This window comes from Misgurnus anguillicaudatus, chromosome 9 (genome assembly GCF_027580225.2).
Source record: "Misgurnus anguillicaudatus chromosome 9, ASM2758022v2, whole genome shotgun sequence".
NCBI classification, from domain to species: Eukaryota; Metazoa; Chordata; class Actinopteri; order Cypriniformes; family Cobitidae; genus Misgurnus; species Misgurnus anguillicaudatus.
The window spans coordinates 3,633,627-3,651,249 of NC_073345.2; the positions used below are offsets into that span (position 1 = coordinate 3,633,627).

General features: G+C 38.9%; 1 protein-coding gene across 13 annotated transcripts in view; it reads left to right on the forward strand.

Moving 5' to 3' along the window:
• The first annotated feature begins 214 nt into the window (after positions 1–214).
• The window catches only part of tcf7 (transcription factor 7), a 48,764-nt gene continuing 31,355 nt past the window's right edge, over positions 215–17,623 (forward strand). For 4 of the 13 annotated variants that reach the window (XM_055180167.2, XM_055180170.2, XM_055180171.2 and 1 more), the window contains exons 1-3: positions 216–618; positions 751–817; positions 1,505–1,608. In XM_055180167.2, coding sequence (XP_055036142.1) covers positions 442–618; positions 751–817; positions 1,505–1,608 — 348 coding nt within the window. In that variant the 5' untranslated portion in view covers positions 216–441. Of the gene's footprint in view, positions 619–750; positions 818–1,504; positions 1,609–17,623 lie in introns of all 13 variants that reach the window. The other 9 variants (XM_055180166.2, XM_055180172.2, XM_055180175.2 and 6 more) reach the window with 5 other exon arrangements.

The window sequence follows — 17,623 nt, forward strand, 5'->3', positions numbered from 1 at the left end:
CCACATCTGTTCACTTATACTAACAGCTTAACTGATGATGATGCTTTACGTTTCACTTGAAATTCTTATTGCAGCACACACTGGTAATAAATAAGACTTGTTTAAACTGAAATAAAGACTATTAATATACATAGCATGTATTCTGTGGTTGTCAGACATGTTACGTGTCCTAATAAAAACACTGTCCTGTCGCTTTAAGAGCGCGCCCCCCTTCGCTCATCGCAGCTGTCAATCACCCGGCGGTTTCTTTGATCTTTGCTCTTCTGAAGCGCGACTGTTTGTTACTTTAAGGTCGCGCGAGCGCGTCACAGCATAAAGAAGTTTCCTCTCTCTCGCGCGCGTGTGTGTCTCAACTCTTCAGAAGAAGATCAGCAGAACATCTGAAGAGCTTTAGTGAAGAACATCACTGCTGAAGAAGTTGGTTTGGTGACCGGGAGGAAGATGCCGCAGCTGAACGGTGGCGGGGGAGATGATCTCGGGGCGAATGATGAGATGATCGCGTTTAAAGATGAAGGAGATCACGAGGAGAAGATCCGCGAGAGCGCGTTTACGGAGAGCGACCTGGCTGATCTCAAATCATCTCTGGTGCACGAGTCCGAAATCAACTCCAGCACTGCAGTAAGACTTTAGCAACACTATCACACAACATCATGCTCGCGCTCTCTCTCACTCTCTGTGTGTGTGTTTATGTGTGTGTGTGCGCGCGCGCGTGTTTATAGCAAAAATCACTCATATGTTTGTGTTAAACAGGTGATCAGAAGAGGACACACTGAAGATCAGAGGGTTTACAGTGAAAAGCGAGATCATCTAGATGAAGGTCAGTGTGTGTGTCCAGTGTTTATTACGAAGAATATATATAAATAGTTTGTGTATATTTGTAAAAGAAAACTGTCATTATAAGTTCACTAAATGAGACAAAACTATTCATTAAATGCAAAATATACTGTGAAAAGTTTTAGTTTGGCTCACTTAGTTGTGCATTGTACTGAGATTGATTTATGCTGGATCTGAAACAGCTATTTGTGGGCCTCTCACAAGTGTGAAAAAATATTGCCGAGCGATTAATGTTATTTAAAGTTTTCTTTGATGACTTTTTTATGTTCTGATATAGATAAACATTTGTGTATAAATGTACTTGCTGATAAATGTTTTTTGAAAAAAATCATGTTTAGGTTTGATGTGTGACTGATGGACTTTTCTTGGGGAAAACCTAAAATCATTCATCATTAAATACTCCGTCGATTAGACGTATCTCAGTTATGATCTATTGATCAGTTTCCGCCATGTTTTCTCCAGAATCGAAACTTGTTTTTAAGAAGATCTGTGATTGATCATCGTTATTTACAAGAGAGTTTTTAAATAAACCCCCAAAAAACCCAGTGTTGTTTAGTTCACGTGTTTACAAAATCAAAAGTACAAGGTTTCTCCGTAATTGTGTGCACTGTTTTATATGATTAAGTAAAAAAATTAAGAATGTTTTGTCTTTCTTTCTTTTTATCTCAAGTGCCAAAACATCAAGATGGTGGGATGTATAAGTCGCCGTACTCTGGATATCCATTTCTGATGTTACCGGAGCCGTACCTGCCCAATGGATCCGTCTCACCATCGGTAAGTTGTCGTATTATTATTCACAACTCGGTCGATTGGGTTAAGTTTGATTACAGAAGAGGCACTTCTGAATGTAAGACGCATTATTAAGCTGAGAAGTCACTTTTTTGGGATATTTTGATGTCACATGTTTGTGCTCTCTGTCAAAGTACATCATATGAGGCCCTGAGGTTGTTGTTTACGCAATATGATTGACACAAATTTGCAGTTGTCTGTGTTTGTGTACACGTGTTTGTGTGTGTACCTCCGTACTGATGTCTTTCATTATAAATCAGTGACTGTGGTTTAAAGTTGTTTAGTTTAGTTGCATGGACTCACGTTCACACACGTGTGTATAGTTTCAGTCAGAATTAAAAAGCCGTCAATATCACAGTCAGATTCGATGATCAAAAATCTTTTTTTTAATAATGAACACATCGTTATTGGATTTTTATTAAGTGTTATCATTTGACTAAAGATCTTATATATGACTGTATATTTAGCTGCTGAAACCAAGAGTAATATCTTAATGATATCGTTCCTTAAAACTCACAATTGTTTATTTCATATCTGTCAAATGTTTTTGCTTATGACATTTGCAAGAATGTCTTCTACATTTTAAACTCCATCATCAATTGATATTCACTCTCTGAGTCTCCGGTCGTCCCATTTCCGGCCCGGAAAGTCTACGTGTGTTCTTGTTCTTTGAACTTCCTATCTTCCCTTAAAATGATGTTTTCCTCTCCTGGTGGAGAACAACGTCAACTGTAAATTGAAGTCCTATATAAAGTCACAACAAAGCGGAGTTAATATATAATGTACAATGTGTTGTTTAGATGTCAAATGATGGATCTATAAATATATCGTAAAGCTGTGATGAATACATAGTTTTAGTAATGGTATGATGTGGTCTAAAAAAGACATCAGGCCAATGTTGGGTAGTTTATTCTCAGTGTAAAGCATCACCTGAACATGGCCGAGATCTCAAGAGTTACATATGTGTTATTGTGATCAGTCGTCATGTTGCTTAGTCCTAAAATAAATATTATTTTTTCACAGGGTAAAGAAACATCTAGAAAGAAACTTGTTAACTTCTGTATTTATGGATTGTGCACTGTGTTTGTCATCCCAACTCAATTTAAATCCACTCGAGGGTTGCGTTTTACCCACAATGCACTGCTAAGCTTAAAATGTTCATAATCCGACTAATTTTACAGTTTATATGTGTTGTACTCCAAACTAAAGATTTCAGAGAAAGCTCTTAGTCCTCCCAGGACAGTGCTATAGCATGAGCTTATGTTGTTTAAGCACCCTTTAGTCTTTGAGTTAACAACAAAAGACTTTTGGCTTTGTGTCATAAGGCATCCAGAGCAGCTCTCAGCCCTCGGACTAACAAAGATAAGTAACAGACGCCGGATTGCATCCTCTTTAAAAAAATAAGCTCTTTAACTTATCATTCGTAACACAATGTAGATTAAGTTGTTGGATAGAAAATTGGCTAGACGTTGAAGAGCTTTGAGTGGTGGTAGCGCCAGTAAAACATCTGTAAGCCTCCATCAAAGTAAATGATCCGATGCACAGAGCACAGTGGGATAACGGCCCATCGCTGCCAGATTAAAATACAAATATTGAATATTGGACTTTTTACTGCTCTTTGAAGTGAACGCCTGCAGACGAACTTGCACGGCTATGAAGGTGGATGCATTTGCAAAATGATGGAAACCCCTCGGATGCCCTCAGGTGTTTATAGTCGTTTAATTATCGGTGTGTGTCCGTCTCTCTTCCGCTGTGAATGTAAGACAGGTGTTTGAAGTGTTTGAACATGTCACTGCACGCTTCTCAAGTCAGCAACAAATTCTTCTCGTGAGGACTTCGTGAAACTTTATCTCTCGTATAAGTCCTGTTTGTCTGTGGAGTTTAAACAGGTAGATGTGTGTGATGTGTCACCCAGGTGAGTCGTGGAAATCCAAGGCCCATAACGGCTACTGAATTGGCCTTGTTTACGTATGTGTGTGTGCTGGAGCTTTTATAGAAATAGTTCACCCAAAAAAATTACATTTTCCATATTCTGAAAAATAGTCAAACTGCTCTAAGTGTCCACAAGTAAACATGAAAAAAAAAGATATATATATATATATATATTTAAAAAAAATTCTCATTTGTTTTCTATGAAAAAATAAAAAAATACTTGCAGCTTTTATGGGGGGTATGAGGTGATCTTATTTTAATATAATGCTAACAATCATCACACACATCTAAAAGCTTAATGTTAAAATCAAAACTTCTCATTTCTAGTCAGATGTATTGGGTGATGTCTTCATCTGTAGACTCCTTGAATAGTCATAGTTTAAAGACTATCTCTTCTTTATCATTTTTTTTAATAACTGTCCCGCACATATTCCTTTCTTTTTAGTTCATATCTGTTTGCGTCCTACTGTATGTCTTTTTTGTCTTTCTCCTAATGAATCAGTTCGCCACTCATCTTCACAAAAGTGAGTCAAAGTGAAAGAAAATCCCCCACCTCAAGTCAACCATAACTTTCTGACAGTCATTGATGTCTTTCGAGACAAAGTCTGTGACGCATTTAGGATTTGAGCTGGTGTTTTGTCTTCTGATCTATAACACAAATCTTTAAATAGCATGAGATGCATTGGTTATAAGAGAGGTGGCTTTGAGGAGTTTGGAGGGTCCCGGCTCGAGCCTCTGACATCATTTACTGATGGATTGTTCTCACTCAGGTGTGCTTTTGTCACCTTACCCCAGACATTTGACAGGCGCCTGGGTGAGAAGAGACATCTGTTACATCACAACGGAGTCTGACCATTGAAAGACAGTGGAGGGGCGGGACAGAGGAAGTGTGTTCTTTAATGATGATGATGCTCACTCTTGTATTCTGATGTCATCATGTGATGTCATGATGACATGTACAAATCACTGTCACTTCAGATCCGTGTCAGCAAATTAGTTTATTATTATTATTATTAAAAATAATTTGTTGCATTTGCTAACAGACATTGAAATATTTCAAAGTCATAGCAACAGCATAGCAACACTCTGGTAAACACCTACAACACTTCAGCATAGTTTGCTTAACCAGGTCAACTAACTTAAAAATCATCTTTCCTTATACTACTAATCCTTAGTTTATATTGTAATGGATAAACCTTTTATGTGTGTTATTCATTTGTATTTCTGTTTTTTATATTTTAAATGGCAACATTTTTACAATTTAAATTTGTTAATTGTTTTCACTTAAAAGTTTTAGTAAATCTGATAATCAGGATGTCTTATGCGTGTTTTGAACAAAGTCACTTAAATCAAAGTCTAATACTACATTTACATTTCTGTGTTTTCGTTTTAAAATGAAAAGAATTTGCATGTATGCTGGCGTCTCAGAAATGATGCTCACACTGGTCATGGGTGTACGAGTATAAAAGAGTTTATTGCTTTAATAATAGCTTGTCTCTTGCACATGTATTCAGTTACAGTGTTATAACCGTTATAATCATTTCAGCCGCTTGTATTGTAATTCATATCTGAGCCCCTGGTGTGCGTTTATACTGCACGTGATGGATGTGGACAGAGTGCTTATAACACTATGTCTCCATCAGGATGAAACGTGTTAAAAACAAGTTGGTATAGCGTTTATAATCTGTGGCAGTAGTTGGTTGCAGTATTCAAGGCAAAACTTCTTTTGCAAATGCAGAATAGAATCAGTTTTCACTTTTAAAATGACGCAGTGTTGCGTCAAAACTGGCTATATGTTTTTATTAGTGTTTAAAAACATTTATTCGAGTACTTAAGCACTTTGTTTCGGTGTTTGTGTCATCATGAATGAACACACTATGGGCCTCATTTATGAAACAAGCGTATGACAGAAAACAAAGCAAGACTTGGCATTTATCAATATGGATGTGAGCAGTAGCTACGATCAAATCTCACACCAAATAGTGTTTTCATTTATTTAAAAAATAGAAAAGTAGATTTTTGATAAATTTTTCACCACAGAAAACATACTGTGTCTGTGTCTCTGTGTGTGTGTGTGTGTGTGTGTGTGTGTGTGTGTGTGTGTGTGTGTGTGTGTGTGTCTGTGCGTGTGTGCGTGTGTGTCTGTGCGTGCATGTGTGTTTGTGCGTGCATGTGCATGTATCTGTTTGTGTGTGTCTTTGCGTGTCTGTGTCTCTGTGCGTGCATGTGTCTGTCTGTTTGTGTGTGTCTGTGTGCATGTGTGTTTGTGCGTGCTTGTGTCTGTGTCTCTGTGCGTGTCTGTGTGTTTTCGCGTGCATGTGTGTGTGTCTGTGCGTGTGTGTGCATGTCTGTGTGTTTGTGCATGCATGTGTCTGTTTGTGCATGTCTGTGAGTGTCTGTGTCTCTGTGCGTGTGTCTGTGCGTGTTTGTGCGTGTATGTGTGTGTCTGTGCGTGTGTGTGTTTGTGTGCGCGTGTCTGTGTGACTGTCTGTGAGCATGTCTGTGCATGTCTGTGCATTTATGTGTGTGTGTGTGTGTCTGTGTGCGGGTCTATGCGTGTCTGTGTGTGTCTCTGTGCATGTCTCTGTGCATGTCTGTGTGTTTGTGCGTACATGTGTGTGTCTCTGTCTGTGTCTGTGTGTTTGTGCATGCGTGCGTGTGTCTGTTTGTGTGGGCATGTGTGTTTGTACGTGCTTGTGTGTCTGTATGTGTCTGTGTCTCTGTGCATGTCTCTGTGCGTGTCTGTGTGTTTTCGTGTGTGCATGTTTGTGCGTTTGTGCGCGTGTCTGTTTGTGCATGTCTGTGCGTGTCTGTGTCTCTGTGCGTGTGTTTGTGCATGTTTGTGCGTGTGTGTGTCTGTGTGACTGTCTGTGAGCGTGTCTATGCGTGTCTGTATGCATGTCTGTGCGTGTGTGTTTGTGTGTGCGCGTGTCTATGCGTGTCTGTGTGCATGTCTGTGTGTGTCTGTGTGTGTGCGTGTCTGTGTGTCTCTGTGCATGTCTTTGTGCGTGTGTCTGTGCATGTCTGTGTGTTTGTGTGTGCATGCGTGTTTGTGCGTGCTTGTGTGTCTGTGTGTGTCTGTGTCTCTGTGCATGTCTCGGTGCGTGTCTGTGTGTTTTCGCGTACATGTGTGTGTCTCTGTGTGTCTGTGTGCCTGTCTGTGTGCCTGTCTGTGTGTCTGTGTGCGTGTCTGTATGTGTGTGTCTCTGTGCATGTGTTTGTGTGTGTATGGTTGGGTTGTACCCAGCTGTGGTAGTCATACTGTTGGTAGATGGGTATCAGATGGGATCAGGATTAGGGCTGCTGTGATCACACCCATGTGTGCCGCCCCATGTGGCTGCTGAGGCTCCAGTAGGTCTGGACCGGCACTAATTCGGGGTGCTGGGGGCGTTGGCTGACCCCATCAGTGGGAAGTGTAACACAGGCTCTTGTGGGACAAACTCAACATGTGTCTCTCAGAATTCATAGTTTCTGTTGTATTGCTTTGATTGTGGATCAGTTTATACGTGTGTGCAAGATTTTATAACATGATGAACATGGGTTGTAAACATTTAGGGTCAGGTTTACTAAACACATTAAATTAGTGTGAGAGGTCATTTTCAATAAAGCGCTGATGGGAGTGGAAATTTCTGTGTGTGAGTTACTGACAAGACGCAGGTTAAAGAACACAGGTGCCAAAACCTCATTTCCATAATGACCAATGTCATCTACCAAGAGCAGCACAAATGAGAGTATTGTATAAGATATGGTTTTTTAGACGTTAAAAAAATGATGCAAATAACAGTGAACTGACGAGCATAAATCACATTGTGTGATTCATTTAAATACTCTCCTCCCATAAATTTTTCGTCTGAAGGGGAAACTCCTACAAATGCACATGCATTAAGGTCAGTTAAAAAACAATGCCCTTTTCAGTGCTAAATGTTGACTGCATATCTTAAGTAAATCCTAATAGTAGGTGTTTGCGCTGACGCAAGCTATTAGTAAATCTGGCCCCTTAGTGTTTGTTGATCATGACAGTGTTGTATTATTTGAAATCATTAACTTGGTAATGTTGAGTTTTTCTGGGCAGTAAATCTCTTTCTAGAAGATGCTCATAGATGAAATCATATATAAACACTGTGAGGGTCAAGAGATATTATACTGAATACTGAAGCTCTTCTACACAAAACCACAGCGTTTACTTCTTGCTCTTTATGTATGCTTTATTTTTAGGAGTCCTATCAGAAGAAGAACTTATATAATATGTGTCATATGTGACTTTTCAAAGGCTAAGGTTTTAAAACTTTTAAGGAACGGTTTACACAAAAATGAAAATTCATCATTTACTCATCTTCATGTCATCCTAGGTTTACAAGTCTTTCTTCAGCTGAACACTATATATACGAAATATATACCAGCTCCCCTTTTGTAATGCCTCCTGAAAGCGTATCCATCCTTCATAAAAAATAATCCATACAACGAGTTGAAAAATGACTTCTGAAGTCAAATGTTTGTGCACAAAACTAGTCATATTTGAAACTTTTTAAACAATAAACACGTGCTTCTTGGGTAACGGATGCGATTACAGACAGAAGTTTAAGCTTAAGTAAGAATTGATGTCATGAAATCTTAGGATTGTTTACAAAATATCAAAGTTTTACAGTACTTGTATTGTAGTTTGTCACAGGCATTTTGCTTGCATGAGTTTTACAATATGCATACGCATCTAAGGAAAGGCTTTTATTATGTAAGTCAGGGGTTTCCCACCTTTTTGTAAGCAATGGCTACCACAATGGATAAAACAATCTTGAGGGCTACTTTTTTGATATAGTCCACTTAAAAGAAAATATTTTATTTTACTTATTGATATGTTTTAGCATTATTTAAAATGTTGACATTAAAGAAGCCAAGCTAATATAAAAAAATATGTAATAAATAAATAAAAATTAAAATTGAGGCTATTAGTAGAATGTGCTTTGGCGGGCAACTCACAGACTCCATGCAGGCAACCATGTTGGAGACCACAGATGTGAGTCATTTTTTGAGCTTCAAAAATCAGAAACAATTCAATGGCATTTCAAATCGATTCAGATTTATTTATATAAAGCGCTTATCACAGGAAAGGTACCTTTGGTCTGATTCACATTTTTAGATTTCTTTTGGTGTGTAAGTGTGTATTAGTACATGTTAACGATATGCAAAAGGTACAAACCACAAAGTAAACGATGACACGAGTTATCGTCTCCAACTTAAATCTCTTTTCTTGGACTACAACAAACACACGGGTTGTAGGCAACAGTTTACTTTCTGGGATTGGTGATGTAGTAAAGACCAACATTATCATAATTCATCCCGATTCGGACATTGTGAGCGAATCTTTCAAACATGGTAAGGAGCGTCACATTTCCAGCTGACGTCAGGGGTATTCAGGCCAATCACAACGTACAGGTTAGCTGGCCAATCAGGGACACAGGGCTTTTAAAGGTATTGCGGAGGATTTTCTTTTTCTGGGTGGATCATCAAGACTATTGGTCCACCTAGTTGTCAATCAGGAGTGTTACGCGATTGCATTTTTTTTTTAAGTGGGGATGGCGGTTCTTTTCTAAAATTCGAGAAAATCCTCCGCTACACCTTTTAAGATTGATGAACTTTGTACATATCAGGAGCTACAAAAATGTACGGTATGTGGAAAATGTGTTTTTTTAAACCACGCAATCACATTGTATTAGACCAAATACACAAAATAACGTTGTTTTTTATCAATGAAATAGGTGCACTTTAATAGTGCTAATATGCATGTTTGATATATTATTGTTACTGAATGTCTGTTGGACTGATTGTTATATAAGTGGTGCTATTAAGAAACTATGCATATCTAAAAATGCACATGAGAAGATGACTGAATCAGTAGCCTTAACCATTAGCATGAAGTAGGAAATGTGTGTGTGTGTGTATCTTGTGGGTTAAAGGTTTAAGAGATGTAGTGACGTTTAGTTTGTCCTGTAGTTGACAGATAAACCGATCAGAGATCTCTAAGCGATAACTCGTATGATAGATGATAGATGAAGACTAACTCATGATGACATACTGAAATACTTTAGGAGTTTATTACTGTACAAGTTTTATGAGATGAGATGAAGGTTCCTCAGAGTCATCGACCACATCGTTTGGCTTTTCAGTGCCCCTGTAATTTAAATACCATCTGATGAACATTACTGGATTAGTAATTAGCTTCTCTCATAGGCAAACTCCAATCCTTCGATATTAAACTCGGACGAGTGATATCTCGAATGCTAACCAATCACATGGTTGTGATGTGTGAGTTGTGGACGCTCTCAGTTTTAATTACAAAATGTTGCTTATAAATGATTGTGTAATATTATTGAAGTGAAGTTTGACTGAGGAAGAGCGTTGTAGATGACTTCAGTGGGGTCAGTATCACGATCGCTTTTAAAGTATGGACATCCCAGATCTGCCAGCTCAGTTTCAGATGTTAGGGAACGTGGCTTTCGATGTGGTTTTTCTTCCCTTATGATCGCATGGAGCCAACTGGAAAGCATTTTACTGCTAAAAATAGCACTTTGCCTATGGGATTGAGAACAAGGTCTTCCTGGATCTGAGAGAAAGGGGAAAACACATCACTTTTTAATGACAAACATTAAAGTTTCAGGGTACATTTCCCCGATTTTCCCGGGGAACCCCCGTTTTTGCATTCAGAGCGTTTGTTTGCCACCTCTGTGGGTATAGCAGAATAATAGTTTGTCTTTGTCACTTTGAGACTTGTTTGCAAGCGTACTGTGTGTGTGTGTGTGTGTGTGTGTGTTTTCATCAGCACGCACATTTACACACGTGTGTCTGAGCTGACATACATCTTACATCCTGTCTTCAGTGATATCAGGGCTAGCTCTCTCTCTCTCTCTCTCTCTCTCTCTCTCTCTCTCTCTCTCTCTCTCTCTCTCTCTCTCTCTCTCTCTCTCTCTCTCTCTCAGAGTAGAGTGAAGGTGAGCTGTGGTTATGTGTGTATTTCTGCAACTGCACCTTTACTACAATGCAAAGGCTTATATGTGTGCAGAAGGTAAGTGTTCCCCCCATCTCTCTTTCTCTCTTTTTCTGTGTGTGTCTTATCTGATGGCCGGGAGGAGGAGGTGGAGGTGTGGGTGCTGGGGTGCGGAAGGGAGTCAGCAGTAAACACACACAGACTGGTAACCACGCGCGCACCTGCTGCACCTTGCTGTGAGCAACTTTAAACAGTCAGAGGCACAGCAGCCTTTTCTTCTTTAACTATTTCACAGCCGGCGCATGTGAAACCCGCTTGATAGCGCTCACCAACAAACCAAACACTGAAGCTTTCTCTGCATTTCTTAACCGCTTCATATTACAGTGCTTTAACCGAAATGTGTTGTGAAATACAATGCTGTTAAACCGTGTGTAGAAGACGACGACATGGAGTCTTATTAAGCATGTTGCCATTTGAATTTGGTGTGATACTGTTAGAGAAACTTTTGGTGGAACGCTCTTCATCCTAAAGAGTTGAGTTGACGCCTTGTTGTTTTATGAGCGATGGATTTCATCTCTGCAGATATGAATGAGATTTATAGCTACAGTATGAGATCATTGTAGACGCGCTGCTTTAGTGTGGTGGGACTGTGGAAGGGCCTGTCGCTGTATCATCATGCACTTCATATGTGCTCTTAAAAAACAACCCAATGTGTCAGATGTTAAAAAAAGATGACAGCGTTGAGATTTAAACCAGAGGATCATATATTAATTTATTATGGCAAGTTCTGCTTTTAATGACTTTATACAAACTTCAACTAAAGGTTGTGTGAATGCTGAACATTGGTGATGAATTCGAGAGAAAATGCTGTGATGTGATCATGTCCACGGTGAGGGTCGAGATCCTCTGAGAGTCTATAGGAATATAAAGGGTGTTTGTGGGGGTGTGTGTGTGTGTTTGTGTGTGATCTTTGTGTATGTTTGGTTGTTTGAGTACAGTTGTGTGTGGTAAGATCTTGTGGTTTACCATGGAAAATGACACCAGACCTGAGCCTTTCTACTTACCTGAAAACAAAATACTGTTGCAGATACACAGTGGAAACTTTTTAAAGATCTTCTTTACAAATGTTCATGTAGTTTGGTTGAATTAAACTGCAGTTATTGTTGTTTTATTATACCACGAGCTGTTGAATACTCTATTCTGATTGGTGTAAAAAATGTTCCACGGGTATTCATTATTTTTCCATAAACGCACATTTGACCTTAAAAATGTCTTAAAATAACAACTAAAGCAATGCTATTGAATTTAAAATGACTTGTAATATATTGTTTCACTTCATGTTAAATTTGAAGTCTAGTACACATGAAGATCTGCAGTTCCTATTTATGCTGAGTTTTATTTATTTCTATATGCAATCATTTCTTGTTACATTTTTTTCTTGTTTACACGACACAAACATAAAAGTGTATCATTTTTACACAATAAATGTTGGATATACACTCGTTTCTTAACAGAATTTTCTTTACAATGTCTTACTGCACTTTTATGGATATATATTTGGAAGTACATTTTTCAGCGGTGAATAAACTTTTTTATTCCTTAATTTATTCCTTTTTATTCCTAATCAGTGGCGGCCGGTGACTTCTTTTTTTGAGGGCACACAATGCGAAGTTGGTCACAACATGTATGTAGCCGTCATGTGTGTGGTTCGTAATTACAAGTGGTCCTATGTGCATCACGTGTCTTGTCAAGGTGGGTGCCTGCTGCAGACGCGTCTAAAGGGTTTATGATAAAAAATACTAGCATAATCTCATGCATAAACAGAGTTTATTGTTAAGGTAGTGTCTTGCTGTATTTTGTGAACGGGAGCGTCTCTTTTATCATAAACGGCGTGTGCAGCAGGCACTTATTTTGTCAAAACATGTGACGCACATGGTTCACATGACGCAACAAACACATATTTTAAAAACACAAGCGACACACATGACACTCCGAACACACATTTTGAATTAGTACCCCTCGGAAGAGCAATCACGAGCCGCCACTGTTCATAATTTATTTATTTTAATTCCTAACTATAATATTTATGTAGTAAATACTACTATGAGTATGATGAACCAAATGTAAGACATGATAATAACACGCTACATCCATTCACACCGGCCGTGATTTGCTAGTAGAGAAATACAATTTTTGTGATCAGCTTTTTTGATTTTGGTTCTTTAAGGTAAAGAGTATTTTTTAAGCCCAAAGTAGGCGGGGCCTGCCATCGCCATCTTGGCAGCGCGTCACTCTGGGATAACCAAAAATGGGCAAAGGGGTGCGACTTAGATGGACCTGAGGTGCCTGGTTGCTGAAACCACGGCCACCTAACTCGACGGTAGTGACAGCAGTGGCAGTTCACCCGTCACTCAAGTGGCCACGCCCCCTTATTTGTGCAGAACTTAAAGGGACAATAAGTAGGATTTACCCCATCTAGTGGTGAAATTGTATTTTGCATTCAAACGAATAGTGCTCTCTAGCGCCTCGCTTTTCCAAATGCGTGTTGCAACTACGGTAGCTGTTATGTAATCGCTGATCTCCTTGTTTGTTTCAGCTGCTTCACGTGTTCTGAATGAAAAAATGTTGTGGAAACGTGTTGGTAGGCTAGTGCTTTTTGTCCTTCTCTGCTATTATATATTAGCAATACGACATGGAAGCCTCCTTGGACTTACACGTTCAATGTAAGTAAAGAAAAGTCAGATCACTTGACACCAATGAGGACATATTCATGAATAAAGACATTGATTTTGATTTATAAAACACTTAAAATTCTACTTACTGTCCCTTTAAGGCTCAATATAATTTAAACGATGAGTTACAAAAAAATCACTTTACTTACAGTTGTCAGGAAGGTCAAAACTAGCTATGCAGACCAAAAACACTTTTTGTACCAGACTGTAAACATATTTATTTCTGCTGTAAAGTTGGGCATTTTAACATTGGGGGTCAATGGGATTGACTCCCATTTGGAGCCTGCCTCTAGTGGCCAGTCGATGAATTTGAGTTTAAGTCACTTCTATGTTGGCTTCACGATAGAAACCGAAAAGTTGCCCCTTGGTGATGTCACATTAGGACAAGCCTGGCCCAAGCCTAATGAAAGACTCTATTAGCATAGATCCCGCCCCTAGTGATCTAACTTGACTGTTGAATGTAACCAGGAACATAAAGGCGGTCTCGCCACGAACACAGCGCGCACCCATGCTAAATTCATTATTATTTTTCATCAGTTCATCTATAAGTTCTTTATGGTGAAAGTCGCCCATCATATAGGCATGAAATGATGGCATGCAGTGTGAATAAAGCTTTGTCCTCAGTGAATCCATGCATCAGTTGCTGCACCGGCAATGAATCGCAGCAGCCGCAGTTCTGCACGCTGCTTTTGACCATGTTGCTGTTGGCCTTCAGTAAAACGCAGTGGAGCTGCGGTCACACGTGAGAGAGAGGCATTTACTGGCAGGACTCTCCATTAGCTCGACGGCTCTGGGATACAGCTCGTGGAAGTGTGGGAGTCACCGGCAATTATGGCATACGGAGGCAGGCATAGCCAGGGCAGCGTCCTCCTCAGAGAAAACCACATATTTAGATTACAAATCGTCTTCAAACAATACGCCTGACCATAGGACAAATAAGATGCGATGTTTCGAGCTGGATGGAATCCAGTAAGAGAGGAGGGTCAACAGGTTTCAGTCCATAGGGGCTCTATTTAAAGTTCTGGCAATGGGTGCAAAAGAGCCATAAGGCTTTTTGGGCGGGGGGAGATGAAAATTATATGGTGAGGTAGCTTGCTGTGTTATTTGTCCCAATGATGGATTTGCTGGATACCTCCCTGAGTGAGTGAGACAGACTGAGTACATTCATAAAGAAACCCGCTCCCTATAGACAAGAGAAACGGTTTGAGCGCCGTATGTGGGACAGTGCTGCACCCCGCATATTTAAATGAAGTCATTGTCGTTGTTTTCTGAGCAGAATGCTGTTTATAGGACACATTGTGCCCACAGAAAGCTGAAGATAAATGCAACTTAAAAATGTTTCTGTAGATTTTATATTGATCGTGGCAGTGGCAATTCATCAAATGGTGATCGATCGTTACAAGTGGAAATATATTCAGAGTTTTAAAGGGCCAGTGATCTTCTGAATCCTGAATAAAATCCAGATAGCACAACCTACTCGTTCAGCATTTAAAAATGATCAAATCAAAACTAATTTAAATGTTAGCTTCTTTACTTTTATTACAGTCCTGATCACTCTCTTATCTTGTGAGCTGAATCTTGAGAGGATTTTAAAACACACTGGTATAGTGCTGCTGAGGTTTTACATGCATGCTAAGCAAAATTTATACCAAATTAGTTATCTGCATGACTATTTCAAAGTCTTTGTATCCAAAGGTTTTCATTTTTATTCTATCTATTAACAGTCCTGTATCATCGTGGTTTAATGGTACATGTTGGCATATGGACTGTACGTATATCTGTTGTCGGCTGTGAGCGCAGCTTAAATCATGTTTTGGAAATCTCCACATCAACATGAAAGGGTTAAATAAACTCCAGGACACAAAACCTTCTGTTGCATTCTGAGCTCTACCAGATGAAAGCCTGGACATCAAATCAATACTTCAGTCGATAAAAACATGAAGAGAGATTAAAGAGAGGAGCATCAGTGTGCTAATAGATCACACGAGAGCCAATCGGATGAGGCTTTAATTGATGCGAGTTGGAAAAGGGGAAGTAATATGCATGAATTTGAAAGTGAAGGTGTTATAATGGTGAGGAGTAGATCTTCAGAGAGCTCACGCTGGTCCTTTAATCAAACTCATCCTCTTCAAACACATTAGCTCTTACCTTACAACCTCTCTCTCTCCACCTGCATTACTGTCCGCCTGTATCTATAATGTTCACAGGTCGATTACCTCCAAAAATGTCAACATTGGGACTCTTTGGTGCTGTTTGCTTGTTTGATCTGTTTCCTTATATATACGGACACTTGTTTAACCCACGAGGGTGAGTTTGGATGGGAGGGAGTGGCAGGTGAAGGGAGTCTTTGACAAACCTGTTTGATACCAGTCATGCCATTCCAGAAAAATTACTTGCTAATAACACACTAGCAACATGTTTTATTTCAGAAGACATGTACGTCTTGGTTTTAGGGTGTATACTTCTGGACTCTATGAAAGCCCCTCCTTCTGAAAACCTTTGATTGGTCAAACAGGCCTAGTGTGTTATGATTTGTCACTTGCTTATAGTGTGTGTCAGAAATGTCCCGCCCTTAACACTTTTTCCATGCCAGCATTTTTTATTATTTTTAAAAGTTTAATGCCTTCCAGAAAATGTGTTTCTTTAAATATATAAACACACACAATATATTAAATAAAAGACCAGACCCTCTGTTTTAAAAAATCTGCATTTGTTTTCTTTTTATCACCTCTCAAATATGGGTAGGTTTCTTTTTTGAGCGAAAAGCTGAGATAATTGCATTTCAAAGACTTTGAGATCAGATTCAGAATGATGATCAAAACATACACCGAGATTTTACTGTTTTTGGATCAGTGGATGCTTAAGTGTTTTAAAAGTTGGATAAGAGCGCCATCTAGTGGATTATAGCGGAAATATGGATTGCTTTGACAGGGACGCGTTTTCTCTTAATTGACGAGATAACTTATTAATGGCAGGGAAAGAGTTAACCATATTGAGTCTACCATGAGAGATGCACCGTAGCTTCTCAGATGTAAACAGAATGCAAAAGAAAGCAAAAACGACAATCGTCCATCGGTGCCCCGTGTTTACTTGTTTTTGATACTTTATTTAAACCAATTATTATTGCATCATCATTATTATACAGTATGTCTGTTTAAAGATTATTGCTCACTTAGGTCTATTTTTATTACCAAACAATATCAAATTACTTCATTATCAATTACCAAAATAATTGTTACGGATTAGTTAAGACATTTCAAAATGATGTGATTTCACTTTCCCATTCGTATGTTTTATTATTAAAAATCTATTGTAAAAATCTTGCGTCTCGTCTCGTGGAGTAAGTGTCTTGTCACATATGTCTGATTAAACGATTATGAAATAATGGTTAGTTGCAGCACTATTGTTTATAGCTATCTTTGACAAGATGTTTCGGAGGTCTTTTTTATGTTGTAATAGGGGTGTGCGATATGATGCTATTTGATCGTGAATGATTAAAATGTCTCCATGATCCACTTTTTTGGAAATATCGTTGTATCGTGTCTACATAAAGTACGCGACAAGTGCAAGTAGGCGACATATTCGTATTCAAATTATTACTTTACCAGGCCATCAGGGCAGCACTGATTTGCGACATTTACAGTACATAAAAAAATTGGATAAGTGAAGAAAAGTAGCCGATCCACAGAACAGGAATCAAACATTATGGTGAGGAAATGCTCCACAGCTTTCTGTTCTTGGAAGAATTGGTAATAAAAGAAGAGAAAACGATAGTGTTTGTACAAATGCTCTCTATTTCCTTTGTGTAATTTTTGTAGTGGACTGTCCTGTCTCAATATTTTCTCACGCATGTGCTGTTGTAAGCGTACTGTCTGCGCTTATTAAGTTTGTTACCTTGTAAGACTGCATTTTTAAATGGGGGCTTCAGTATGGCTGTATTAAGGCTCGGTAATGGCAAAATAGTTTTTAAAAAACTAACATGAAAAACAAATGTGATAAAATTTCCCCCTAAAACAATCGTGATATGATATTTTCCCCATATCGCCCACCCCTATGTTGTAATCATCTTTTACATGTCAGACGTGATGTCAGATTTAAAATTAGATTCATACATGCACACAACACCTTTATATTACACAGAATAGTGTTTACAACAGATGATAAAGTCTTTGAAGAGATTATTAGGGCGTCGATGGGGATCGCTACAGAATGAAACGCAATGTTAATTATCTCATCATATAGCGGCTGAATCTTTTTCAACACAACTACAGCGTATGATGACAACACAACACTAAACCAACTGCTCTTCTTTATCATCTTCTCCAAAGCAGCTTAACAAGGCCACGCCCCCTTAACC